This window comes from Manis pentadactyla, chromosome 14, assembly GCF_030020395.1.
Source record: "Manis pentadactyla isolate mManPen7 chromosome 14, mManPen7.hap1, whole genome shotgun sequence".
Classification (NCBI taxonomy): domain Eukaryota; kingdom Metazoa; phylum Chordata; class Mammalia; order Pholidota; family Manidae; genus Manis; species Manis pentadactyla.
In genome coordinates this window covers 23,468,212-23,495,061 of record NC_080032.1, presented here as the reverse complement: position 1 = coordinate 23,495,061, position 26,850 = coordinate 23,468,212, and the positions used below count along the sequence as shown (strand labels likewise).

Sequence of the window (26,850 nt, the reverse complement as noted above, 5' to 3'; positions counted from 1 at the left end):
TTCTGAGGTGGGACGGGGTTGGGGGCGGGGTGGGGAACAGCAGCTCCAAGGAGCGGACTGTGTCAGGGCAGGAAGCACATCTGGATTTTTGCAGTCTAACCACTCCGTGTGTGGAAGGCCTTCCTGGCCAGCGCTGAGTGCAGGCCGCTGGTGCTTTGCCTGGCGGAGCCATTGGGGGGGCCCAGTCGGTCCTGACCACTGGCCCATTCCTACCTTCAGGCACTTCAGAGAAAAACTATGACAGCCTCGGTATTGTGGATGTCGTCATCCTCAGCCGTGTCGACTCCCCTTACCTGTCCAGAGAGGCCATTGCCAACAGAAGGGACGTGGGGGAACCCTGGCTGACTTGCCATTTCCGTGGATGCGTGTGTGATTCTCCTTCAGCTGTCTTGGTTGCAACCTCTCATTTCCCAAAAAGAGAAGGAAATAAATACACAAATTCATCTTTCACCAAAATGGAGTTTCGCTGCAAAGAAAGGAGTTGCTCTAACTCTAGAGGAACTGGAGGTAAAGCCGCCGTGAGATACGCTGAGAGGTAATGCAGAACACAGTTCTCCACAGAACTGACTGCCTGAGGGGCAAAATTGGTAAGGATTTTTTTTTTAAGACAGAAACCTTTCGGCATTGCTAACTCCAACATTAAAATTTTCAAAGTTTGTTTTTTTTCTTCCCTTATTTCAGGAGACATTTTTGCATGAGGTATTTGAAATTCAGGAACATTTTGATTCTTCTTGAAGTGCAGGAAATAGATTGGCTCCCTTTAAAAAAAAAAAAAAAAAGAGCCCCACTCTCAGAAACTCCTAGAAAATGGAATCTGGCAGACACTTCCCACTGTGGTCAGGAAAGAGAGCCACGTGTCAAAGGTGGTACCTGAATATGCACCGATTAGCCAAAACAAAAACAAAAAAAACAAAACCCGCAACCCCCCTCCCTCCCACAGCTCAAAGGGAGTTGGAACTCCAGTGCAGTAAAGAAAGCTCAGGAAAAGGATCAAGGTCTGAGGAGTTCATACAGGAATTAAGAGCAAACCAGGCCTCAGAACCAAACAATCAGGCAGTTAGTCCAAGGGGGCATCTCCGTTTTAGCAGGAGGAAGCTGACCCAGCAGGCAGGGGTGGAGGCAAGGGAGCGATTCATCACCCCTTTCAGGAGGAGTTCAAAGCTTTCCAATTCACTGGCACCTTGTTTCTGGCCTTTGAGGCCCAACCATCAAGGCCCGCTCCCTGGTGGGGGCCTTCGGGCGCGTTCTGGGAATGAGATATATCCACCTGTTGGCTCTGAGAGTCAGAAACATTACTGAGTCAGGGATTTCGGCGACCTTGATCTTGCCCTCCCTGGGAGGTGGGACTGGGTGGAGCTGGGGAGGCAAGGGCAGCAGGTTACCGTAGATTTGAATCCACACAATTCCTATGAGAGAAAGTTCAGCACCAGCTATTCCAACCACCTGCTCCCAGCCTCCTCAGCCCTTCTGTCGTCTAAGGAGACAATCCTGCAGCAGCCAGAGAAGTCACCTCGTCTCCAGAGGTGTGGCAGAAGGTGGTATGGTGGGGGCAGAGGGTAGAAGTGGCTGAACCACCGTGTGTCCACCTGGGCCGTTGAGGGCTTGGGAACACCGGCCTCAGATGCCCCGAGGAAGTGAGAGCATTTTGAGTGGCCAGCCCTTGGGGACGGTGCCCTGACATCTGAGACTCCTTGGACCCTGGAGGCCAGTGCTGTCCCAACCCAGGGCTCAGGGCGTCCCTGAGCCTGTTCAGCTTCTTGCTCCAGATGAAGTCCTGGACCAGGGAGGAGAGAGATGTGAGGAACATGGCAGTGGCTGCCTGAACAAAACCAAGAGGGCACTTTTCAAGGGAGATGCAAAACAACCAGGAAAACATGCCAGAGGTCACCTCAAGGGCACAAGGCACAAAAAAAGAAAGCAGAAGGAATCGGCTGAACAGTGAAAAGCCTGGACGAGAAGCAGATTCCTGATCGGTACCACCCTCCAGTAGCTTATATCATTAAATAGAGAAGTGGAAAAAAAACAATACAGCAGCAACACAAATGTAATCTTGGCTCCAGAGAGTGCGGACCCTCCTGAGCTGTCGGCCCCACCTTCCCAAGGACAGTCACTTCAAGACTCAGGGGTTTTGCTTCACAGCAGGAAGTTCTTCAGTGTCTGAGAAGTCACGCTGTTCTAGGTTTTCTTGGGTTTGCACTTGGTAAACTTGAGAAGTTAGTAGTTCTGTTTGCACCTGAGAGAGATGGCTCAGGTGAAACTGTTCTGGGATTAAGCCTGCCAATGTGTCTCCCGAGAAACGTGGATCGCAGGACTGAACTTAGTGTCTACATCTCTTCAGAGTTTTGTTGGGAAGCCTCCAATTTCATCTTTTTAGAGGGTGGCACGCCTTCCAAGTCCTTGGGGAAGAGGACGACAAGAGAAACACAGGTTAATGTGCCAGAGGAGTGGTTTAGGCCAGCCGTGAGGTGGAAGGTCAGCCAGAAGGAGGGGTGGGGGGTAGGCATCTGCCATCCGAAACTTCAGTTCTGACCCTGTGGCCCCCATGTGGCCTCCAGGGAATTCACAGGCCTGCAAGGAATCTCAAACCCCATCTGCTCCTGCATCCACAAGCCTGTTTCTGCCATGCTGGATTCCCTCCAGGTCTCCTGAGCACACCGCCACCACACAACTGTCACCACACTGTCCCTGGTGCCTTGAAGTCCTCCTTCCCCTTCATCACACCTGGCCTGGGGCCGGTCTCCCCAGGATCAGCCTTCTGATGGAAATTAATTGCCAGGGTGGTGATTCAAGCACAAGTTTCAGGTGCACCTCTCCAAGCTCGAAGGCCTGGACTAAACTCACCGTGTTGCCAGTGGCTCCTCCAAGGCTCAGCACAGGGCCTGGCCTGGGCAGACACCCATAACTGACGTTATTCTGGGAAAAGGGTCCGTAGTTGTCACTAACTCCCCAAGGAGTCCCATGACTCAACACTCGCTCACCCACGCCTTCCCTGACCTTCCTGTTCAGCCACCTCAGGCATCGCCAAACTGAGCCAGCACCCAAGGCTAGTTCTTGACTTTATCCAGCCTGCCTGCTGCAACCACGGTATTTATCAATGGGAATAAGCTGAGTGGTTTCCTGGAGCCCACCCTGTCCCTCCCATTCTGCCACCCAACCTATCAGCACATCTCACCAACTCCAGCTCCAAGTGGAGCCCGCCCACCTCTCCCCTCTGCCCACGGCCTGCCGCACCTGGGCCACCACTGTCTCCTGAAGCGGCAGCCTGCCTATGGCTTCCCTACCCAGCCTTCCACATAGCCCAAGTGATCCTCTCAAAAAAAGAAAGCATACACAGGATGTAAAACCTACCAGTGTATTCCCACTGACTTCAGAACAAAATCCCAACTCCTCACCAGGCCAAGAAGGCCCTAGCGCCTGCCCGGGCCTGCCTCTTCCTGGTCTCACCCTCTCGTCCTTGTCCGCGAGCCCCTAGCCATCCTGCCTCCTCTTTGGTCCCACAGGCTTGCCTTATGTCCAGGCCTGGGCACCTGCAGTTCCCTCTCCTAGACGGCCTGCCCTCCCAGTCCTGACTTCTCATCCTCCCATTCCTGCCAAGAGCCCAGCCCGCTCTGCCTATGCCATCAGAATGCTCAGGCTTCTTTGTGTCATCCTGTCCCGATCCTCCCCAGGTGTGTTCTGTGACTGTGACCCACCCACGGGTGCTGCTGTGTCCGGGCATCATGAGCCCCAAGAGGGCAGGAAGGGACCTCATTGGCTGCTCATTCTGGGTCCCCAGTATCTGGCAGGGCCCAGGGAATGTTAACCAAGACCCCCGGACCATGACAAAACATGTATGAGTCTCGTGGGGCAGACCCTGAGAGCAGGTATCACGGAGAGGCAGGAAGAGCTGCCTCTGACTTTCCTCTCCCTTTTTCTAATGAACATAATAAAAGCTCAACTCAGACATTAAGGGAGAGAGAGAAAGTGGACTACAGTGTCTTCTGAGGGTGTGGAGCCTGTTCAGAAGGCCCTCTGGTTCTGCTAGGCACTTGGTGGCAGACAGTGTGAGCTCGCAGGGGGCGCGGGAGAGAAAGGGAGCTGGGAATGAAGGGGAGGAGACAGTGGCTCAGGGTGCTGGGCAAGAAGCCCTCCTGATACTGGGGAGGAGGAGGGGCCAGAATGGGGAAGCACTTCTTCTTTTTTAAACAGGAATGTCCAACCTCAGTGTCAAGTTGCTTTCTTTACTGCAGTGAAGCCTCCATCTGGCCCACAAAGCCAGCAGCTGTGTAACCAAGCATGACTATCCATGAGTGCACAGAAGTGGTGGCGGAGGCCCAGTTCCAGGTCTGGGCACCCTAGAGGAGGTGGTGCACGTCAGAAGGGATGATCCGTGAGCTTCTCAGACATGGGAGGCACCTGATGCCCCAGGGTGGGGAGCAAAGTTTCAAGCTGACTTTTCCTGCACTGAGTTTAAGAGGCCAAGAGACCCCAGACAAAGTCTTGGTTTTACAAACCATACATGAGGCTTTGATTTTTATTTTTCAAATCAAAAATGCTGATTTTTTATTTGTTAATGGGCATGCTACTCCTGAGGTTTTGTGCCTTGCTTTTCTCATTTCACATGATGAGAGTATTTCTCTATTCTCTCTCTGTACCTGGGTCAACCACACTTTTTAACAGCTGTATACCAGTCTGTCTTACCCATGACCCCCAGATTTTTTGAAATAGCACCTTTTCAACAAATTTAGGTTGTGGCCAACTTCCTGCCCCCAGCACTACGTCTGCGGGCATCTGGAGGTGTATTCTGTGGGAGGGGGAATTGCAGATCCCAGGGTACATAGAAGTTAAAGTCTGAGAGGCACTGCCAGTAGGGAAAGGCCTGGTTCAAGCCTCCACAAAGTGAGGCCAAGTCCTGCCCTTCCCTTTCTTTCTGCTGTTACTTGTCAGTTTCTCCTCAGGTACCAGAAAATATTGGAAAATATGCAGCAAAGTGGAAACAGTTTTACTAATTGAAATTTTGACCTCTTTGTCTCCATTCCTCTTACATGAGCACAGAAAGTCATCAGTGAAAAACCATAATGGTGGCAACACCAAGGCCTCTCTATGCCCAGCTGCACGTGTGGTACCCACATTCTCTCAGTGCACCCCACCCAGGCTCCAGGGCGGTTCTGGGATCCCATTTGGGCAGCTGAAGACGCAAGGCTCAGTGTCTGTGAGGTGGAGCCAGGATCTGAACCCGGACGTTGCTCTTACACACTGGGCCACCTGCTTCTGCACTGATTCAGACCAGACGCTGACAGTGATGACCCAGAAGGGGTCTGAGCAGGGGGAGCGTAGTCAACTGCAAAATCCCACAGAATGACCCATCCAGCATTTAGGGTTCCAAAGACTTCTCTTCCCAGCTCTAAAGGAAGTTGACTTTGGGTCACTGAAAGTGGGCAGTGCTTTTGTGGACCTGAATAAACAAAGTAACAAAGCTGAGGCTGGCATAAAGGACCTTTCCTCTTCCTACGCCCTCCCCGAAGGCCAGGCCCCTCACTGTAGTGCAGCGCCCGGGGTGGAACACAGAAGGAAGGTCATGAATCCTGCTCAGTGAATACAGGAATGTTCCAATCCTCCAACGAGAAAACAAAATAAAATGCCTTTCAACATACCCCCGACACCCCAACAGGCTCCCCGCTGATCTGGCCGCCCCTCTGAGGCCTCGATCGAGCTACCTGAGAAATTGTGGACATCTCTGCAGCTAGACCTGCATCTCCAGATGGCTGCCGCTCGACTTTCTCTGAACTGTTCATCGAGTTTTCCACTGAAGACTGTGAATTCTGCTCGTCAGAAGCATCTATGGGAAAAGCAAAATGACAGAAGCTGTTTTCAGACATGGGAAATGTGGAGCCAGATGGACCAATTACTAAAAATACCTGGAACTCGCTAGTTTTGTAGCCGGGCGGTCTGTCAGGGCTGCAATGAGTTGGGAGCCTAGGAACCCTCTTGCTTATTCTTTAGTGATGTCGTTTTAAGCGACCAGGCCACACGTCGACCCTGGGGCCTCCAGCCTCTCCCTGCACACCCATTACCTGCCCAGGTCCCTGAGCATCTAAAGGATGCTACAGGCTTCGCGCGGCGTGCGCCTTGCGCCCTCTGGTGGACACAACGCGCTCCAGTCATCAAGGCTGTTGACTCCTCCCCCTTCCATACAGAGCCTGCATCCTCCACTTGGAACCCAGTGGTAACTGCCCCTGTGTAAACGTTTCTCTTAATAATATGGGTATTTTTCTGATTGCCACAGCAATGATGATCATTGCAAATTAACGCAAAAGTTAAAAATACCAATTATCTCACGCCTACAGCTACCGCACCACTAACATTTTAGAGGATTTATTCCCATCTTTCCAGATGTTTTCCCCCAGTACATGCATGTAATTCTTCACTGTCCTCAAAATAGGAGTGCATAGTATTTTGGAAGAAATTTTCATGCCTTTAAAATTTTTCTAAATGCAAGAGTATACAAGATGGCTGCACAGATTCTATCAAGCAATCATTTATGTAATGAAGACTGTTTTGCCAGTTATTTGCACTGTTTCTTACATACTGGTCCCCCTGCCCCACCCACCCCTGCCTGGTTCCGTTGGCGGGAAGAAGGCACAGCTGTGGTGATGCAGGTGATGCAGCTTTGGAAGATGAGGTAGCAGTGGTTGCCCTTGAAGCTTATTTTGCGCACAAAGCTGGAGAGCTCTGGGAGGGAGAAGCAGCCTCCCACCCAGGGCCCGGCAGGCTGGTACGCAAGGCCCCAACATATGCCACCCTGATTTTTAAAAGGAGCACTGAAACACTCAAGAGTGCCTTCTTTCCTGGGGTTTATGAGGCAGAGCACCAACAAGGGGCGGGGGGTGGGGGGAATCCAGGCTTATGTTTTAAAGCAAGCAAGCAAAAGAGAAATGGAGAAAAGTCAAGTGGCACTCCAGTGCCTGAGGCAAGAGAGGAGCAGAGGGCAGGGCAGGAAGGAGCTGCGAGCCCCGACTCCCAAGGGGGCTGCCCTCCCAGCCACCCATCCCAACCGAACAGCTCTTAACACATCCTCCCCAAACCGGCAGCCAGGTCTCTCACCGCGGTGCCAGGAGACCCGACACCCACCAAGGCTCTGAGCTGGGTTTTCCTGCTGCCACGGGGAGAGTCAGGGGTCCACCCTGGCCAGCCTGGGCTCTGCCTACAAGTTGGTGTCTGCGGGACACAAGGTTTAGAGGCAGACCTGGGTTCCATACTCTCACGGTCACATGACTCCCAAGGGGCCCGTAAAAACCAACCACAGCCACCCTGTCGGGAGTGAGAGGCAAAGCACCCCAGCAGTAAAACCACCCCGGGTGGCAGTGACTGAGGGGTTTCCAGGGCACTGAACCAACCCCTGAGAACCTGACATCTCTTTGATACTTTTAGTTTTGCCTTTAAGATCCATGTGAATTCAAGTTCCTCAAAAAGTTTAGCAGAATTACCATACAACCCAGCAATTTCACTCCTCAGTAGAGACTCAAAAGAACTGAAAATGGATCCTCAAACTAATACTTGTACACGAATGTTCACACAGCACTGTTCACCACAGCCAAGGTGGAAACAGCCCCAATGCAAATTAGCAGAGGAAGGGATAAACAAAATGTGGTCTATCCACATAATGGAATATGACTCAGTCATAAAAAGGAATGAAGCACTGGCACATGGATGCACGCTACAACACGGATGCACCTTGAAAACACGATGCTGGGCCAAAGAAGCCAGTCACAAATGGTCATATACTGTGTGATTCTACTGATCTGAAATGTCCAGAACAGGCAAAGCCATAGAGACAGAAAGCAGACTGGTGGCTGCCAGCCGCTCGGGGAGAAGGGGAAGTAGCAGTTAATAGGTACAGGGTTTCCTTGGGGTGACAGAAATGTCTTGGAACTAGATAAAGGTGCTTCAACACTGTGAATGTGCTAAATGCCATTCAACTGTTCACTTTAAAATAGTTACTCTTTTTTTTTTTTTTGAGAGGGCATCTCTCATATTTATTGATCAAATGGTTGTTAACAATAAAATTCTGTATAGGGGACTCAATGCACAATCATTAATCAACCCCAAGCCTATTTCTCAACAGTCTCCAATCTTCTGAAGCATAACGAACAAGTTCTTACATGGTGAACAAATTCTTACATAGTGAATAGGTTCTTACATGGTGAACAGTGCAAGGGCAGTCATATCACAGAAACTTTCGGTTTTGATCATGCATCATGAACTATAAACAATCAAGTCATATATGATTATCCATTTGATTTTTATACTTGATTTATATGTGAATCCCACATTTCTCCCATATTTTTTTTTAAATAAAATGCTGAAGTGGTAGGTAGATGCAAGATAAAGGTAGAAAACATAATTTAGTGCTGTAAGAGGGCAAATGTAGATGATCAGGTCTGTGCCTATAGCTAGACAAGGGCAACAAAACATAAAATAGTTACTCTTTATGTTACATGAATTACATCCTTAAGAAAAAATCCATGTTAATGTTATATTCCATTTACTTTAACAAATGTTTTCAACTGTTGCTGCCCCCCTCCTCTCCAGCCCAGTGGAGGCGGGTGGGGGCCCCAGATGGAGGTACAGAAATCACAAAAACGGCCAATCACCCAGAATCGTGCTAACCCCTTGCGCAGCCTGAGAGCTCAGTGGGAACTGGCCCCAGGGCAGCAGCCTGATTCTCCTAGCCCAGTGGTACTGGAACTCACCCAGAAGAAATTATTTTCCAAGGGCCTAATTTTAGTCCAGGGAGTTTGGCCATTATGTCATCCCCTGAACTCACTCAGCAGTAAACAAGTTCAAAGCAAGGTTAACAGCTGGCAACCAACCCGCCCCGGTCCGGCAGGCAGTGTGCACCCACCTGCGGCAGGCCCGCCTGAGCAATGCTGGGCAGCCGTGCAGGCCCAGTGGCCTGCAGTGGCCAGGAGAGTTATGCTTCATGTAACATAAAAGTAACTATTTTAAAGTGAGCGATTCAGTGGCACTTAGCACATTCACAGTATTGTGCAACCACCTCTATCTAGTTTCAAGACATTTCTCTGTCACCCCTAAGGAAACCCTGGACCTGTGAGCAGTCACTCCCCCACCCCCAGCCCCAGGCAGCCACCAGTCTGCTTTCTGTCCTTATGGACATGTCTTATCAGTAGAATCACACAATGTGTGACCTTTAGTGACTGGCTTCTTCCACTCAGCCTAGACCAGTAAAGCTTTTGGTGATGATGGTGGGCGGGGTTGGTAGCTGCTAAAACGTGGCAATTCTGGAAGCATTAACCCAAGATGTTAATTCTGGCAGCTGAGCTGTAAGTGGCCCTTGAGGCAAAGGAAACACAGACGCCAAACCTGGGGGAAATGAGGCCGTGGCCTGGAAGAGTGCAGGGGGCGGGGAGAAGCCAGGATGCGGTGCACACCTGGTCCCGCAGGGACCTGCCTGCCGCCCCCAGACTCCCTTGAAAGGGCAGAGAAGGCGGCTCCCTCACTCGCTCACCAGGCCCTTCCTGCACACAAGGCCCAGGCCAGCACTTCACTTCCTTTCCTGCGTCATTCGCTTCTTGCAGTGACCTGACAAGGGAGGCAACTCTTATTTGTCTCATTTTATAAAGAAGGAAACAGGAAGGCTTGCAGGAGGCGACGCTGCCAGGCCAAGGCCACACGGCGAGCACGTGTCGCCCAGATGTGACCAGCTTGTCCTGTCCCCAGTCCCAGCCCCCTGGCTCCACTGTCCTCTACCTGCAGAGCCACCTTACCAGGGAGGCACAGGGGGCTGCTATGCCATGACAAGAGGGAACACCCACATGCTGCACACGGTGGAAGGCCACGCCAAAGTTCAGGACAGCGGTTCTCAACCATGGGTGATTTTGTCCCCCTCTGCCCAGGGGGGCACAAATGTTTGACATTTCTAGAAACATTTTTGGCAATCACAACTCAGGGTGGTGGGTGGGGGTTACTTCAGGGCTGCATCCTACCCACCTGCCCACACCCGAGCAGAGGGCAGGCCCACCAAGCGACAGAAACAACGCACGCGACCAACAGCGTGGGGACACTGAACAAGAAGAAGCTGGTAAAGAGAATAAAATGAACCTTATGCCTGAACATGGAACAGTCTCCATGGTGACTGTTAAGCGAAAGCGTTGTAAGAAAGGCAGGTTACAATTGCGTACAGCTATGTAAGGTGCACAGCCCATCTCTGGAAGGCCACAAAAAAACCCACCCACAGTCCTTCCTGCAGCCTGGGCAGGGTCTCTGCAGTCTGTGTCCTGAAGTCTTACTGCTCCCTGCATCCAGGACTACCTGCCTTCCACCCTTCCCCTGCCCAGAGGACAACCTGGCACATCAACACCTTCTTTGCCCAGTGCAGAAAGGGGCACCACTGAGCATCTGAGCCCCTCACACCTGGCTGGCTCGCCCCTTCCCCTCATGTCTCCAAGCATTACCCCTTGGTCCCTTCTGCTGGACTGCTCACTCCCCTCCTCCCCCTGCTCATCCTTCAAGCCCAAGTCAGACAGCACCTCCTCCAGGGGGCTTCACCGAGGCCCCCAAGGCTCTCTTTCCTTACTCTATCACAGCTCGGACCACAAACTCAAAGCTCCCTTAGGGGCCAGGCAGCACCAAGAATGAGTGAAGTGGGCTGTTTAGTTCAGACAAAGATAAAAAAAAAAAAAGTCTCATGGAATATTCTTCTCTTCCTCAAAGGAGCCTCAGACTTTTCAAAGGAGCCTCAGACTTTTGTTTTTCTACTTTTGATATAGAAATAGGTTTAAAAAGCTTAACTTTCTTTTTAAGGATATAAGAAAACAACAGTGATCTGGGAGTAATACAGGATAACTGCTTGTGAGGAGACAGTAGGGAGTAGTGGGGAGTGTGGTAACTGGTAAAGCAGTCGCTCTCACCCCCGTGCAGAGCTGCAGCTGCATTTCTGCTCTAGCTGGTTGCTGCTCCATGGAAAAGCAGGCCCAGTACTGCCAGATCTGATTTGTCAAGAGAAGGCAGAAATCAACCTTACTTTAAGTGAAGTTCTTCAAGTTTTAAGTTTTGACATCAAATTCAAATTAAAAATAAAAATATCACTGGGCTCCGTGGCCACACCCACACACATCAGGCTGGATCTGGTCTGTCTGCAACCTCTGCAGAGTGTAATTCTCAGTTCTGACGTCTGTCTCCCCTGCTTGCCCTTGAGTTCTTGAGGGGCGGGAAGCATGACTCAGCTGTGGCCCAGGACTGGCACAGAGTCCCACATAGGGTGAATGTGGTTCAAGTGTGTCAAAGGGCATGGAATGGGTCTTGGATCTGCTCCACAGAACAGGAGCATCTTTCTCCAGAGGAGACCTTCTCCCTCCCCATGCACCAAGCTGAGTAGCGTATCAGCCCAGGCAGCCCAGGCAGCCCAGGCCTCTTTCCAACCTGCGGATTCTGCACTGGGGCTTGGGCACCTAAGGCACCGCCCCCTCCCCTGCCCTGCTCCTCCCCCCACACCTCCCTTCACAGAGGGGCCAGGCTGTCCCTCCAGGTGCTAGGAGTCACCTTTGAGGCCCTGCCCAGCACAGGCACCACCTGTCAACACGTATTCTCACCTCATACCTTCAAAATAGACCTCGGTATTAGGCAATTGGGAACCACTGTCCAATTTCACTGGCATAAGAACAGTACTGTGACTATGTAAGATAGCACATGGAGGGTACAGGGATGCAACGTCATAAGGTCTATAACTTACTGTCAAAGGCCCCAGAAAAAAATCACCAAATTTGGTCAATATATACAGGAGAGTGAACTATTTTTTGAATTTCTCTGGGAATTTGAAAATTTTCATTTAAAGAGTCCAGAAATTTCAAAAATTTTTAAATAAGCAAATATATACACATATACATACGTCCTCTGCAGTCAGACAGCTGCCTCCCCACTCCTCTGTTCCTGCCGGCCCCCACCAGCCTCCCCCTCTGGGATGACTGCAGAAGCCTCTCGCTGGCCTCCATGCCACCATCCCAGGCCCCTACCATCTGTTCTCAATCTCAGCAGCTGAAGTGATCCTTCAGATCATGACCCTTAGTCACGGGGGTGGGTGGGTGAAGCGGCCTACAAGCCCGGCCCCTCTGACCTCACCTCACTGAGCCACTCCCCATGTGCTCCTGCCTCAGGGCCTTTGCATTGCCTCTGTCCGCAGTGCTCTCTCCCATTTACCCACAGGTCTTGCTTCCTTGCCTAATTTGAGCCTCATATGCTCTAATGTCACCTTCTCAGGGAGGCCTTCCCTGACCTCCTGTTTAAATTGCAATACTCCCTGGAATTCGGCAGGAGCCCCCTTCCCCTCTCTTCCTTTATAGTTTGTGACAGCACTTATTTTCCAAACACTAGACTGCAGGATTTTTAAATTGCTCCACAAAAATGTGAGCTCCAGGCATTCCCTTTCTCCTAAAGTCTCGGAACACGGCAGACCCCCCTAAAGACCTGGCAACGGACTGCTTGAAGGCTGGCTGGGGAAGGCCCCTCCAGCCCAGTCACAGAGCCCAGGCCCCGGCATGTACCTTCTGCCCCAGGGAGCTCCCTCCCATCGGCCTGGGCCTCATCAGCCTTGGCGTCGGGGCCATCGCCGGGCCCTGCTGAGCTGGGCTCCGGAGCCGGGCTCGAGTTACTGCTGTTCTCCTGTTTGATTGGGGAGGCGTCTGCGATGGAGCTCTGGTTGCTGTTATCATCTGCAGGGGGGAAGAGAAGCATGGGGTGAAGTCCCGCAGCCGCTAAGGGAAGGCACAGGGGCTCAGCCTCCCCACACCTCAGCCCGCCATGCCTCATGCCAGCAGCCCCACAGGTTGCTTGCCAAGGACAGGAGACACTTCCTCCCGAAGACCTCCAAGATGACCCCCCACAGCCAGGTCGCATGTCCTGTGAGGCAAAAGGCTCCGGGAGCTGGCCTGACCTTTGCCGGTGGGCTCACTGAGGAGAATCCTGTGTTTGCAGGCAGCTAGCTACAGAGAGTGGCCTACCACCTTTTAAATCTTTGGGGACATTTGAGGTCTCATTCTGGGTGAAGAAGCCAGACATCTTGTGTACCTGACATGACCCATGAGACAGCACTGCCAAAATGTTTCATTTGATCTAATCAAGCCTCTGGACCAACTTCCACTTGATAAAAAATAAAATGGAGAGAGGAACAAGTTAATGGAAAATGGGATATTTCCCAGAGCAATTGGCCCAGGGTCTTCAAAAAGCAATGAATGCCATTAAAAAAAGGGGAAGCAGGGAAGATTATTGTAGATTTAAAGAAATTTAAGAGCCCTAACAACTGAATATGGCATATGAAAATTTCCTGGATCTTGTTCTGAACCTTTCAGCTATCAGATATTTTGGGATAACTGGGGAATATAAGCATATATGGAGTTTAAAAGATAATAAGGAATTGTTAATTTTGCTAGGAGTGAAAAATGGTACAGTGGGCATACAGAAATGTTGTTTATTAGCAACATGTGTTGAAGTGTTTAGGCACAGATTTAAATACATTGCAGGGAAATGTATTTTCAAATGCTTTAGCACAGGCTGCATTCTGCTGTCAGAATTCCTTGAACCTGACACTCAAGAGCTGTGCATTTTTATATGTAAATTGTATTTCAATTAAAAAACTTAAGACATTTGAAAAAAAACAAATGAGGCAAACACGGCATAATGTTAGTGAAAACCTAGGTGGTAGGTATGCGGGATTCATCACACTATTCTCTCTACTACAAAATTTTTCATAATACAAAGAAAAAAAAGAAAGTTAATTGGGCAATGGCATTAGGAACTGAGCTGGAAGCAGAGCGGGGTCCCAGGGCATGTATCCCTTTGCCCTGGACCCCCTTTCTTGGGCACAGTCATGTTAAACTATAGATACCCAAGCAGTGATTTCAAAAATACTGCAAATCATATGCTGCTTTTCTGGGCCATGCTGTGCACCTGGGACCAAAGCCATTTTTGTAAAAATGAGAGAAAGAAAGAGAGAAGAGTTACATCAACATGTCCCAGGCACCAACTACATGCTGGGCACCAGGCCAAAGCATTTACAGTCACCTTGTTTAATCTGCCTAACAACCTACCAGGTAGGTGCAGTCAGAGGGGGACATGGTGGCTCAGAATGGCAGAACCCCTTGCTCAGGCTATCCTGCCCAACTCCAAAACCCAAGACTTTCTGCACCCTCAACCTGCCAGGAAAGCGCGAGGAAGTGATGCAGCCCCCACTGGGTAAACTGCATCTTATTTTAAGTATACTCTGGGGTACTCATAACACAAGAGCATTCTCTTGTGAATTCTGAGACTTAAAAAGCAATATGCACTTCCCTGACTCACCTTTTGAAAAAACCTCAACTTCCTTCCCATGCCAATACACGTATGTGTGCGTGTAATAAGCATAGAAGGCAGAGGCTGGACCAGGGGTCCCAGCATGAGGCTATGTTAATTAAGGACAGTAAGTGCTAATGTTTAGCAAGTTGGCTACCTGGGCCTAAACTGTTCACCAGTAATAGCGCGACCTTAATACCTGGGCTAAGACTAAAGAGAAGGCTGCAGGCAGGCCCTCCCTTCATCTCCCCCAAGACCAATCCACCCACCTGAAACTTTCTGGAAGACTTCAGCCAGGCCCACATCACTCCCTGAGCTTTCCTACTTACATGCTCCATGGTCAGACTTGATCTTGGGTGCACATGTACTAAAATGGAAATAACACCAAGAAGGTGACCAAGGCTCCTGCACTGGGGACCTGGTCTGTTCAGCATTCTAGATTTTTCAGGAGTGTTAGTCTGGGCTTGTGGCCACAGACTTGCATTCTGCCTCTAAGGAATCTCCAGTGCTTACACTGACAGTCACGAACTTCTTAACACTGGGCAAGTTACTTGCCCCTCCAAGCTTTAGGATCCTCATCTGTACATTAAATATTAGGATTAAATGAAATAATGCATGAAGTGGGTTTAATAATGCATGAAGTGTTCAACTGTCTTGTTGAACAAAAGAACTGGGGTGGCCAAAAATACAAAGATACTGAATTGGGATCAAGAAATGGAAAAAGGCAAGGATTGCAAGTTCTTGTATTAGCAGGCGAGGCAGGTGACAAAACTCCCATCAGGCAGGCAAGCCAGGTGGGCTTGGAGATGCCACACCCTCTTCCAGCGACAGCTGGTCCTGCCTCAGCAGGCTTCTGGCTGCCTCCAGGGAGCATGTGGCCAGGGTTCCCAGATCTGATGTTTTCAAAGGATGACAGAAATGCAAATTTCCTAATTTATAAATATCAGGAGCTCAATTTCTAAGAAGCTCCATGTTTGAATCTCTAAGGTCAGAAGCCAGGGGGTGGCTTTCCTTGGAAGGGTAGAGACACCCAGGAGGGGATGCCAGGTGTATTGCCAGGAATAACTTGATCTGGGCTGATTATATGGGTGTGGGCAGCTTGTGAACATTTTGTGGAGCCATACACTTAGGATGTGTGCCTTTCTTCTCAGATAAAACGGTACGAGAAATAAATACCAGCGATATCAAAATAATGGCAGGCTGGCTAAAGCAGGTCTCCAGCCTGGATTCAAATAGTGGGACACTGGTTACAACTTTCGAAATAGGGCAGCACAGGGAGTTGGGCTATCAATGTGGAAGGCTGGTCCCAGGGTTCCAGAGTGATTAATGGGATGTCAGAACCCAGTGTGGAGCTTCCCAGTGGCCGAAGCAAAATAGGAAATGCAAGTACAGTCTTCTATATGTTATGTCAGGCCTAGGAGGGAAAATGGTATACATCTATCCGAAACAAAGTTCCTGGGCACACAGGGCTGACAGAACATCTCCTGGGAGATCATGGTCACTGGGGGAGAAGGTCTTATTTTACATCTCTGGCTTATGTTAATGTTTCTTGGCTTGTTGTGCTGGGAAAAGAAGTTTCTTCTTCTCCACTGATCCTTCTCCTTGGCACAGAGGCCTCCTGGTTGTGCTCAGCCCTCCTACCCCCTGTCTGGAATGTGAACAAACCTGCTGGTAAAACAAAAACACAACTGAGAGCTCTGCCCCAGCCCAGGGACTGGCAGGGGAGGCCGCCGGGGCCGCGGGGAGCTCACCGTGCATGTCCATCATCCCTGGGGACGAGCTGTTCTCTGGAGTGGTTACTTCAGAACCACACTTCTCATCTTTCCCCTTCTTCTTGTTCTTGCTTTTCTGGAGGAGAAAAAACATGGCAGAAACCGAGTCACCAAATCGAGTGTGCGCCGATGCATGAGCAGAACCCTGGGCACAGTATGAATGTTTCACCTGTTCCTGCATCCTGGAGTCCCAAGTCCCTGAGGGCTCTCCTTGGCCTGCATTTGAAAATGTCCTACTAGGGGACTGACCTGGCTTCAGAATCTAAGAGCCCTGCAGGAGGGAGGATTCTGGGGCAGGGCTGGGAACCACCCTGCCTTGTTTGCAGGGCCAGCACCAGTAGGCATGCAAACACCCAGGCAGGTGGGAATTTCCTCCACCTTTGGGGAAAATATCTGGGGAGAAGGCGATCGTCTGGGCCTGCCCAGAGCAGGCATGGCAACGCTAGGTGACGGATGGAAAAGGCAGAGTTCTCACATTCCCACTCTCCGTGGGTCCCTGGGCTGTCCTTCTCAAAGTAGACAGCTGACGTCCAGCACCATCCTGGAAGACCAGGTGAGGAGGGAAATCCCAAGGAGAAGGGGCACGAAGGGAATGCTTTCTGTGTGCAGTCCCATTTTTTACAAATGGAATAGAATCGTGTTGGAAACAACCTGCATTCATCAATAAGAGACTCATTAAATAAGTCATAGTACATTCGTTCAATGTAATGCAGTGCCACAATTACAGAGACTAGGCTCTGTGTGGGTTACAGAAGTACAGTTCTTCAAGTACTAATGTGGAATGGTCTACAAAAATACCAACATATTAAAATATTTCAGTATCTCCAAGATGAGTAAGAGAAAGATGCAGAACATGGGAACATAAAGCCACCATCCACAGTAAGGAAAGGGATAAGGAACATGCACTGCGTGTGTGTTTGTGTGCACACACTCTCTCTGGAAAGATCAACAAACGCTGGTTGCCTCCCAGGAAAAGAGCTGGGTGGGGTGTGGCAGACATGCAGGGATGGGAAGCAGATTTATAAAAAGACACACAGAAAAATAAAAGTACCATTTGAAGAATATGCAAACCTATAGAGATAGAAAGTAGATTGGTGATTGCCAGGATCTTGGGGTAGTGATTGCTAATGGGTATGAGTGTTCTTTTTGGAGTAATGAAAATATTCTGGGATTAGAGTGGTGATGGTTACACAACTATGAAGATAACAAACAGTGATTGCAAACGTAGAGTGAATTTTATGGCACGTGAATGTTTTTTAAAAACGTTTTTAAAGTAACATTTGAATTCTGTAACATTTTACCTATTGAAAACAATACAATTTTCAAGAGCAAAAAATTTTCAAGGAAAAAAATGCTGCAGCCATGTTTTGATTGGGTGTTTAAAAAAATAAAAAGCTATCCCTCTAAAATGTAGATTCCTGGCCATAACCATGAGATTTGGATTCAGCTGTCTGGGGTGGAGCAGAGTGACCTGCATTTCTTCAAGATTCCCTGGAGATGGGCTGCTCCGCCAGGCTGGGACCCATCACCCTGGAGGAAAGTGGGTGGGGGAAATGGCCTATTGTGTTTCAGGGCTCACAGAGCTGACAGCGAATTAGCATTTGTTGAGCACCATCTGCATAGCTGCACTGGGCTAAGTTCTCTCCATTTGATATATTGCCTTTACTCTGCTGCAGAAACCCCAGGAACTGGGTGCTACTGTTCCTCAGCACAAGAGGGAAGGGCCAGCAAGGTGTGGCCACCTGTCCGACATCACAGGTTAATTGGGGGTGGCCTCTCAGACTCCAAATCTCATGCTCTTGCCCAGTCTGGAGCTGCTCTGTCCTCCCTGACAGCCCATATATTACATTTTCTCCTTGATCACAATCCATTTGGCACTTCCCTGATGTCTGCTTCATGCTATTCTATAATTATCTTCCCTCAACGAGATTATAAATTCTTTGAGAGCGGGGACCACGTCTTCTCAGATGCAACCAGCGTTTATACAACACCTAATGATGTGCAAGGCACAGACCTGGGCCTGAGCCAGGAGCTGCCTTCGAGGAGCCGGGCCACGCCCCGCTCTCCCTCTGAAACGGCCGACACCAAATGCTGCAATGGTTTAGGTCTTAGTGCTGCTGGGCAGGGCAGTCCTGGTGGCTCCAAAGACCCAGGCCAGACCCAGAAGGAACGACAAATGCCCATGTTCTCAGCCCAGTACAAACAGCCCCCCAGCCCTGGGTGAGCACGTTGACCACAGGGTGGAGAATGGAGCCTCAGCTCTGCCTGGAGGCCCAAGACAAGTACCTGGAGACAGTGGAGGGAGGCTCAGCCCCACCCTACGGCCCCCTAGAAACTACCAACTATGCCCATGCCTCCCCCAGGAGCTGGGTGGCTGGAGCAAGCCATCTTCCCGGAGGAGAAGACAGTTGGTATGGATAGGGAAGGCCCTCGAGGCAGGAGGAACAGCCCGTGCAAAGGCCTGTGGTGGAACCGTTCTGGGTTTGGTTAGACAGGAGAGTAGCTGACCTGGGGTCTTTGGGGGTAACTGGCATGGAAGCCACCAGCGGAAAACGCCACAAGGGGCAGCTGCCCAGCTTCAACCCCTTTATAATCCAGCCCGGCCGCTGGAGCTCCCCCTTGTGGCCAGTCACCACCGCGCCCCTACCTCCCCCACCACATAGCCCCCAACGGGAGGCTCACATTTCTGCACCAAACTCTCACTCAGGGTCTCCGGTGGCTCCAACCTCCAGTGGGCTCTGCACCAGCAGGGAGAGCACGTGCTCTGGAGGTAGATGGACCTGACACTTGCTACACTTGCTACGTGATTCTGGGGAAGGAGCTTCACCACCCTGAGCCTGTGTCCTCACTTTGTGCAAACAAAATAAAGAGATCAACTACATAGACTTGGTGTGACAGATAAGTGAGGTAAACCTGGCAGAAGGTCAGGGGCTCTCATGGTGCTACAGTGATGGGCACTGTCTGCCCATCTGTGGGTACCACCACACCTGCTCCCACTCCAGGGCTCCAGGAAGGGGACACCTCTGCACTACGCATGTCCCCATTGGCAAACCGGGGCTCTCAGCCCAGAAGAGATGACTTCCAGGGGTACCCTTCCACCTCTCTTGGACTGGACCAGGAGTGGGGGGAGGATACAGGTCCAGCAACCTCTCCAGCCTTAAGCTGAGTCCTTCTGCTTCCCAGGTGGCCTTGGCCCTTGGTGGGAGCTTGAGCAGATGGCCCCACCTGCAGCCCCACCCCACATACTCACGTCGTCAACCTTTGGCTCCGTCACAGGGACCCACTTGTAGATTCGCAGGGATGTGTCGCCTACCGTCACCCACTTCTTCTCCCTGCAGAGGATGGGGAAGAGCCTGTTACCAGGGGGTGTCTGGGGCAGACCCTGCTCACCCTTACAGGGGGAAGAGGCCTTATTCCCCTAGAGCACCTGTGATGCAGTGGCTTGGGGTCAAGACCGAGCCCCAATCACACAGACAGGGTTTGAATCCCAGCTCTGCCGCTCACTAGCTCAGGCAAGTCACTTCCCTAACTAAGCCTCAGCTTCCCCATCTGTTAGACCACACAGGGTTGTCAATCTCTCAGGCTGCCGCGAGGATTACACAAGGAATGTGTGTTAAAAGCCTCTGTGTCTGGAAGAAGTGCTTGGTAAGATGAGGGACAGGGGGCTGCCACTGGGATGTCCCTCTGGATGAAGGGAATTGGCCCACATTCTTCCAGCTTTTGCTCCACATCACTGCCAACCCCACGTGGCCAGCGCCTGAACCACAAGCCCCTCTGGGCAGCAGAGAAGGCGTCAGGCCAGTGGGGTATTTCCTCCTGCGGGGTGGGGGTCTTCAGCAAGGGCGCCCAGGGCTCACGCTGCCCTCCAGCCATGCCTCTGAGGTCTGGGGAAGGGGAGAGAAGCCGACAGCGTGAGTAACTACCCTACATGCTTCTGTCAGAGGAGCCAAGGTGGCCAGAGAGCAATGGCCACCTGGCTGCCCAGCGGCCTAGGCCCCAAGGGCGGCCCCCAGGCACTGACACCGAGGGGCTATGACCGTGGGCAGCAGGCAGCTGGCAGGACGCTCTGAGACCCCATGCCTTGGTTCTGAGACAGACACTCGTCTCAGGGGCTCTGCTGCTAATGCCACATGTGCACAGCTGCCCCCCACCCCAGCCGCATCCTAAACTCCTGGGCCCCCTAACTGCTAGGACAGGTTTATGGGCCAGCAAAAAATCATGAGAAGGAAAAGAGGTGACTGGTTTTCATTGAGGATAATTACCACGCTCTTCTCCCCCTGCTCTGCCCCAAGCCAATGCTGTTCTCTAGATTATTGCCACAGTCTCCAAACTTTGGTTCTTGACCCCCTGTGGTCCATAGGTCAGGTCAGGTCACTTCCTGCCCCCAACACTGGGAGGGACAGCCGGAGGCCAGGCACCTGAGGACACGAGGCTTAGGCGAAAGCTCAGAAGGGAAGCTGGCCTTCCATCCCAGGCGGTCTGCGCTCTGAAGTCCTCGTTCCAAGCACTGGCTCTGCCACCTCGGGAGAAGTGGGAGGTCACAAAGGGTCTGTCAACTGCACGAAGAGGAAAGTAGCTGGCTCAAAAGGACCCACTATGGAATGCTGGGGCCAGATGCACACCTGGTACAGGTGGCTTAGTTGCCAGGAGACCTCAGCAATTTTAGTGACAAGGGAGAATTGAGAATTGCATGTGACATGGGCACTTCTGTTGTGAGCTGCCAGCCACATTGTCCAGCCTCCCTGCCCAGACCTCAGCCTTGAGTCCTCCCCTCCATGGGTGGGTGGTAGTGGGACGTACTTTAGCAACCCAGCTTTCACCACAAGGGGTTCTGGGTGCCTACGCACACTCAAAACCAGCTCACCAAAACCATGGTCATCTCTACTCCAGAACTGTGCCTGCTTGGGTAACACAGGTTCCCTGATGGAAGAAGCCAGGGCCTGTCTTTTGTTTATTCTATGACTGTTTCTAGTGCCTTCTGTGTGCAAAGCACTGTACACACTTGCTCTAATTTTTCCATAATCTAGTGAGGTAAGAATTGTCACCTCCCCTGTTTGACAGATAAAGGAACTGAGGCATAAGGAGCCAGCATTCAAACCCTCCATGCCACACTTCTTTTTGGGGGAGCCTCACTTGCCCCCATCCCTGCCCCTTTTAAACAAGAAAGAGTTAAGTAAAGACAGGTATTTAAGTCATCACCACCTATCTTCCACCTCCCAGAGTCAGGATGGACAATCACAATCACAATCTTGCCCTCTTCCCATTCTGAATAGTCAGAAGGTGCCTGGAAGGGACAGGGCATTCCAAGGAACTCAGTAACAAAGCAGAGATCATAATGGCCATTGTATGGCCACTGTGTGCTGGGAGCTCACATTATGCCTAGTGCCAAGCGCGTTACTTACAATGCTCACTATCCCGAGGACTGCCACCAGGCCTGTGAGTGGGGACTGTTGTCACTCCCACTTTGTAGATGGGGAAACAGGAGGCGCATAGAGGTTATACTACTAGTTCATAGTCACAGAGGCCTAGGCCCCAAATGGGGCACCAGAACCAGGACTGGACACAGGCTCTGACCCCACAGCCCAGCCTGTGCTATCCCATGGTCCACGAAAAACTAAGAAATTATTCCAGAGAGCTCCTCAGTGACAGAAGCTGTACAAAACGTACAAGTTTCTAGAATTCCAGGCCCATGGCCAAAGGCACCCTTCACTCAAGCCTTCAGTTGGCTTCCTGGGACTGAGCCCCAGTAGGTCAGCAATTCCAAGGTTTGACTGTGTCTAAAAACAAAAAAAGTAACTGACTTGCAAAACACAGGACACCTCTCATGGCACAAAGTGTGCCATTTCTGGGCTTCATGAGGCAAGATGAACATTTGAAGTTGTAAGAGCTTCCCACAGATGTTACGGGACCTGCAGGTTATCAGCTGAACAGCCAGGGTCATGCATCTCACTTTGCCCCAGATGGTGACCCCTTGGCCCGAGTCCCCAGCTCACCCCAGAGATTAGAAACCTCATTTGGGTTGCGTTTCTAGGACATTGAGGGGCTCTGGAACAGAGTGAAGAGCTTTAAGGACCCACCCTGGAACTGCTGCTCCGCCAGCAGCCACTCAGGGGAGCCAGGGCCCCGGAGCTCAGGTGGGAGCCACTGAGCAAGCAGTGGAAAGACCAGAAGGGGTTTCATGGACATGTGCAGTGGGCTCTGGGTGTCCCATCAAGCAGGTGGCTTGGCAGCACCTTGGGAAAAGACACAGAACTCAAGGAACAGCTGAATTCCCACTACCACCCAAACTTGGCACCCCAGAGCACACTGCCCCCTACCCCTGATGAGGGCGCTGTTGTACTTCCTACCTCACGTCTGGGTGGCAAACAAGCGGCCAACAGGCGTGCTTTGTCTGGCCTGCATGGTACCTTAAAAAAATGTGAATCATCACCAAACTGTAAGAAAAAAGTCAGATCCACATGGATATCCAGGTTCCTGACTACTCTGGAAAACATGATCTGGCCGTAAAGGGCCCGCCTGCCCCAGGGAACGAGGGCTCTCTCCACATGGGGCTCCGAGGCTCCCTCAGACCTGCAGCTCTCAGCACCTGGAGACACGGGGCCTGGACTCACCACCCCCGGCAGCGCCCAAACCCTGCCGCGGAGCTGCGCTGGGCCCAGCTGCACCCTCCTGGCCCCTGCCATCCAGCCAGACTTCACCTTCCTTCTTGCCATCAGACTTGGGCTCCTGGATGGAAAGGACAAATGGGGTCCCAGCTGTAGCAGCAGAGACCAAATGCTCCTCGCCAGCACAGGCTCCTGTACAAACCACGAGCATCCACCCCAGATCCTCATGTTCTCCTGGGTCTAGGTTCAGGGACTAAGGAGGCCATCTTGGGGCCTCCCACTGTCCAAGGGGACCCTGCTGACCCCGTCAAAGAAGAGCCCTAAATCCTTCACTTTGTATTCACTTCCTGGGGCTAGTCCTTGATGCCCTGGGAGGCCTGGCCTATGGCTGGTCTCATCCTAACTAGGCCTAGGCCCATCTGACCTAACCTGCCCCTGGCAGGAGGGTAACCCCAAAGGTACAGTCAAACCTCCCCTCTCTCAGGGACAGATGGGAAATCCCAGGAGCACAGACCTCTGTCCCCACAAATCACTGAGGGACCCTTCAGATCAAACGCCCACAGACCCGGGCCTAAGCCTTACTGCTTGGCTCAAGCCTTAGCCTCCTGCCCAATGACTCTCCCGACTTCACCCACACTGGGCCTCTTAACATTGCCCCAGTTTCCCAAAAAGGGACCACCATTTTGTTCTTCCTTTAGCCATCTCCTGGCTGGAACATTGAACAGAAAGGAGAGGAGAAACAGCTGGCAGCTATGGACAGGGTGGTGGCGGCTGCCTGCTTTTTCCAAGACAAGTGGAGTGCAGTGCTGGCACAGGGGGGGATTTTTATGGGGTCACTGGAGTTGAGGAGAAATACCACCCTAGGCTTGCAGACTGAATAACATGCCAGACACCTCTGTCCTCCTCTGGATAAAATACAGGATGCTGATTTAAATTTAAATTTCAGGTAAACAACAAATATTTAGTGTATGTTATGTCCACATTGCATGGGGCATACATACATACATACAAAAAAAAAAAGTACAGTTAACCCTTGAACAATGTAAAGTTAGGGATGCCAACCCCTCAGCACAGTCAAAAATCTGTATAGGAGATTAATGATACCAAAATAAAGAGGAAATAAATAAATAAATAAATAAATAAGCTGTATAGGACTTTTGACTCCCCCAAACTTAACTATGAATAGCCAGCCTTTTGTTGACTGGCAGCCTTACTGATAACACAAACAGTTGATTAACACATTTTTGTATATTTTTTACATACTATAGTCTTAAATAAAGGAAGCTGGAGAAAAGAAAATGTTCTTTCAAGTTGGTGAAAATCTCCCAGAAATTTTCCAGTATATTTATTGAAAAAGTTCCATGTATAAGTGGGCCTGTGCGGTTCAAACCTGTGTTGTTCAGGGGTCAACTGTATTTTTAAAAATTATTTCTGAAATGTTTATCTGAAATTCAAATTTGACTGGGAGTCTTGTAATTTTATTTGCTAAATCTGGCAACCCGACGTTCCAGACAGTGGTGAAATACATGGTTGGTGGCCACGCAGTTAATAAACAACCCAAAACTTCAGGACTGACTGGAAGACCCATTCTAAAGGTTCAGTGGAGTGAGGTTTAGCTTCTCTGGGCTGGGGAAACCCAGAAAGTAAGGCGAAGCCATTTTTGCTTAGAAGAGGCAGAAAAAAAAGAAGAAAATTCAGCAAAACACAAGTTTGTACTGAGTCCCCCTCAAAATGAGGACAACATGTAATGACTTTCACACGTGCAGGGATAAGTCCTTTTAGAGACATGACCTTATTCTAGGAGGGGAGAGAGCAGCACACGACCCCTTGCTGCCATGGTTAGAGAAGTTGCATGGTTTGTCCAAGGTCATAGCAAGGAAGTGAACTGGAAGCCCAGTTACGAGCTCCCAAAGCCTGAGGACTTTAGAAGACATGACCTGTTGTTTCCCAAAACACAAGGAGGAAGGTAGACATGGTCTCCTCCCCTCAAACAGAGGCCTGGCTCCCTCCACACTGGCTGCTCAGGGATGCGGGGTGGAAAACCCCATAGCTCCATCTGTCCTCCCTGCAGAGCAGCTGGCAGGCAGGCCCTACAGGAGCAGCTGTCAGGGTGCAAGAGCCTCTGGGAACCTGGAGCAGAAGGCCTCACCACGCCTCCTGGAACAGAGAAAGGCAGCTTGCCCCCAGCCCCCTTCCCCTTCTCACCTCCAGACCAGTGATAGACACCAGTTCTTTCTTTGAATAGACTCTAAGGTAAGCGTCAACTCCAGCCTTCCCTCCGGGATCCAGCCTTCCCTCCGGGATCCCCACAGGGGAGGGCATTGCAGACTTGTCCTGCGTTGTGTTTTGGCCTGCAGCTGTTTCTGCCATTTTTAAATGGTTCCAGTTGGGCACTGGGTGCCCTGCCCGCCAGGGGAGCTCACAGAGCCCATAGACTTGGATCTCAACTTTGGAAGGCCTCCCCTTCTCACGGTTCTGAAAATTCTTTGTCCCATTGAAGCCAAACCCAGCCCTTGGCTGGGCATCCGGCCATCTGCAGAGGGCCCTTTCCATAGGAGGCCCAGGAGCACGTGGACTTTATTGATTTTCCTCTTGCCTTTTTTCTTGGGTTTGACTCAGAAAGGACAGCTAACTTGTGACACAGGCTAGACCGGAGGCTCGCCCCCAGTGGTTTTTAGAGACCAAGGCGTTACTCAAGAAATGACATCCCTAAACATAAACATACCCGCCAAGGGGCCTGCCCGGCTGTTAGGCTTTAAATAAAGGGTCAGGGCGAGCCCGCTGCGCTGACACTCGGAACATCGTGGCTGCTCCTCTCCCTTCCTGACCCTGGTGAAGCCGTGGGAAAAAAAAAATAAAGTTGAAACGAGGGAGCTGGGAGTTTTCAACAAGTCTGCCCCAACCCGGCGATCGGCTGCCGCCTCGGGCCTGGCCCTCGAGCCGATGGCCAGCGAGACTCGCGAGGCCGGGAAACGCTCGAGCATTAATTACACGAGGCCACGCCGGGCAGAGGCCAAGCGGAGCTACGCGAACACGCGCGGCCGCACCGAACCTGCCGCTCCTCCCAGGCGGGGGACAAAAACAACGGCCCTTTCCGCAAAACAAGCGCGGCTGCTGGCATGGGGGACGCACAGGCAGCCCGGGACCGGTTCCTGGCCCCCAGATGCACGCCCGCCCGCGCCTGGAGCCGGGCCGGGAGTGGACCCTACGCTCCGGGCCGCAACAGCGGTGCTTCCTTCTCGCGTTCGCCCTTATCTTTCTCCTCGCCTAGAGCCCTCGCTCCAGGCAGCCCAAAGCGCTAAATTTAAACGGCTCGCGCTCTGCAAACTCCGCGGACTCGAGGGCGCCGGGCCTGGGAGGCGCAGAGCGGGCGGGCCGGCCGGGAGGGCAGCGAGCGGAGGCCCGGTGCGGGCTGGGGCGCGGGGGCCGGCGCTGCGCCGCCCGGGGCGCGCGGGGAGGCGGCGGCGGCAGCGGCGGCCCGCTCGGAGCCTGCACAATGGAGCTCGCGCTTTCTCCTCCGCCGCCGGCATCGCGGCCCGGGCGCGCGGGAAGCCGCTTTCATGTGACTTGCACAAAACGAAATGGCTTCTGGGGCCGGCCCGAGCCCCCCTCCCGGGAGCCGAGCACCGCGCCGGGGACCGCCCGCCGCCCCGCCGCCCGGCCCGGGTGCCCCGCCGCCTCCGGGCTGCCGCCGCCGCCGCGCCAGCTGGGCGACAGGCGCGAGCGCACCTGGGCAGCGGCCAGGCCCCCGCTTCTCGCAGGTGACCCTGCTCGCGCGCCGCCCGCCCTCTCCAACTCCAGGGCCGCGGCGAGCGGGCGGGCGACCCGGGGCGCTGCGCCGCCGGCTTTTTGTACGTGGTCCCTGGGTTCGGGGCGGCCACGGAGCCAGGCGGGCGGGCGGGCGCCTCCGCTTACCATTTGCGCACTTTCTCGATAGCCGCCATGACCCTCTTGATATCATCTTTGGCCCGGCTCCTGGTCTCGGCTCGAACCGACCTGCCCGACATGGTTCTGGCGGGGAGAGAGAGGCTGGGGGAGCGCGCCCGCCGGGTCCTGCTGGCGCTCCGCGGCGGCCACACTCGCGCCGCCCGCCCGCTCACTCACTCGCACACACGCGCACACATACACACACACACGCACACACACACACA

At 52.0% G+C, this 26,850-nt stretch overlaps 1 protein-coding gene across 2 annotated transcripts; it reads right to left on the bottom strand.

Annotated features, from left to right (window-relative positions):
* On the bottom strand, positions 1–26,844 carry BCL7A (BAF chromatin remodeling complex subunit BCL7A). 2 transcript variants are annotated; one of them, XM_036929200.2, is made up of 6 exons: positions 26,615–26,844; positions 19,345–19,426; positions 16,074–16,170; positions 12,540–12,707; positions 5,697–5,818; positions 1–2,396 (listed from the first exon to the last, which is right to left on the bottom strand). In XM_036929200.2, exons 1-6 carry the CDS (start codon positions 26,704–26,706, stop codon positions 2,325–2,327), a joined length of 633 nt encoding a protein of 210 aa, XP_036785095.1. In that variant the 5' UTR covers positions 26,707–26,844; the 3' UTR covers positions 1–2,324. The 2 variants fall into 2 exon arrangements, with proteins under 2 accessions (XP_036785095.1, XP_057348590.1); XM_057492607.1 differs by lacking the exons at positions 1–2,396; positions 5,697–5,818; positions 12,540–12,707; positions 16,074–16,170; positions 19,345–19,426 and adding exons at positions 20,657–22,327; positions 22,442–22,820 and having other exon boundaries at positions 26,615–26,831.
* Between the last annotated feature and the right edge of the window lie 6 nt (positions 26,845–26,850).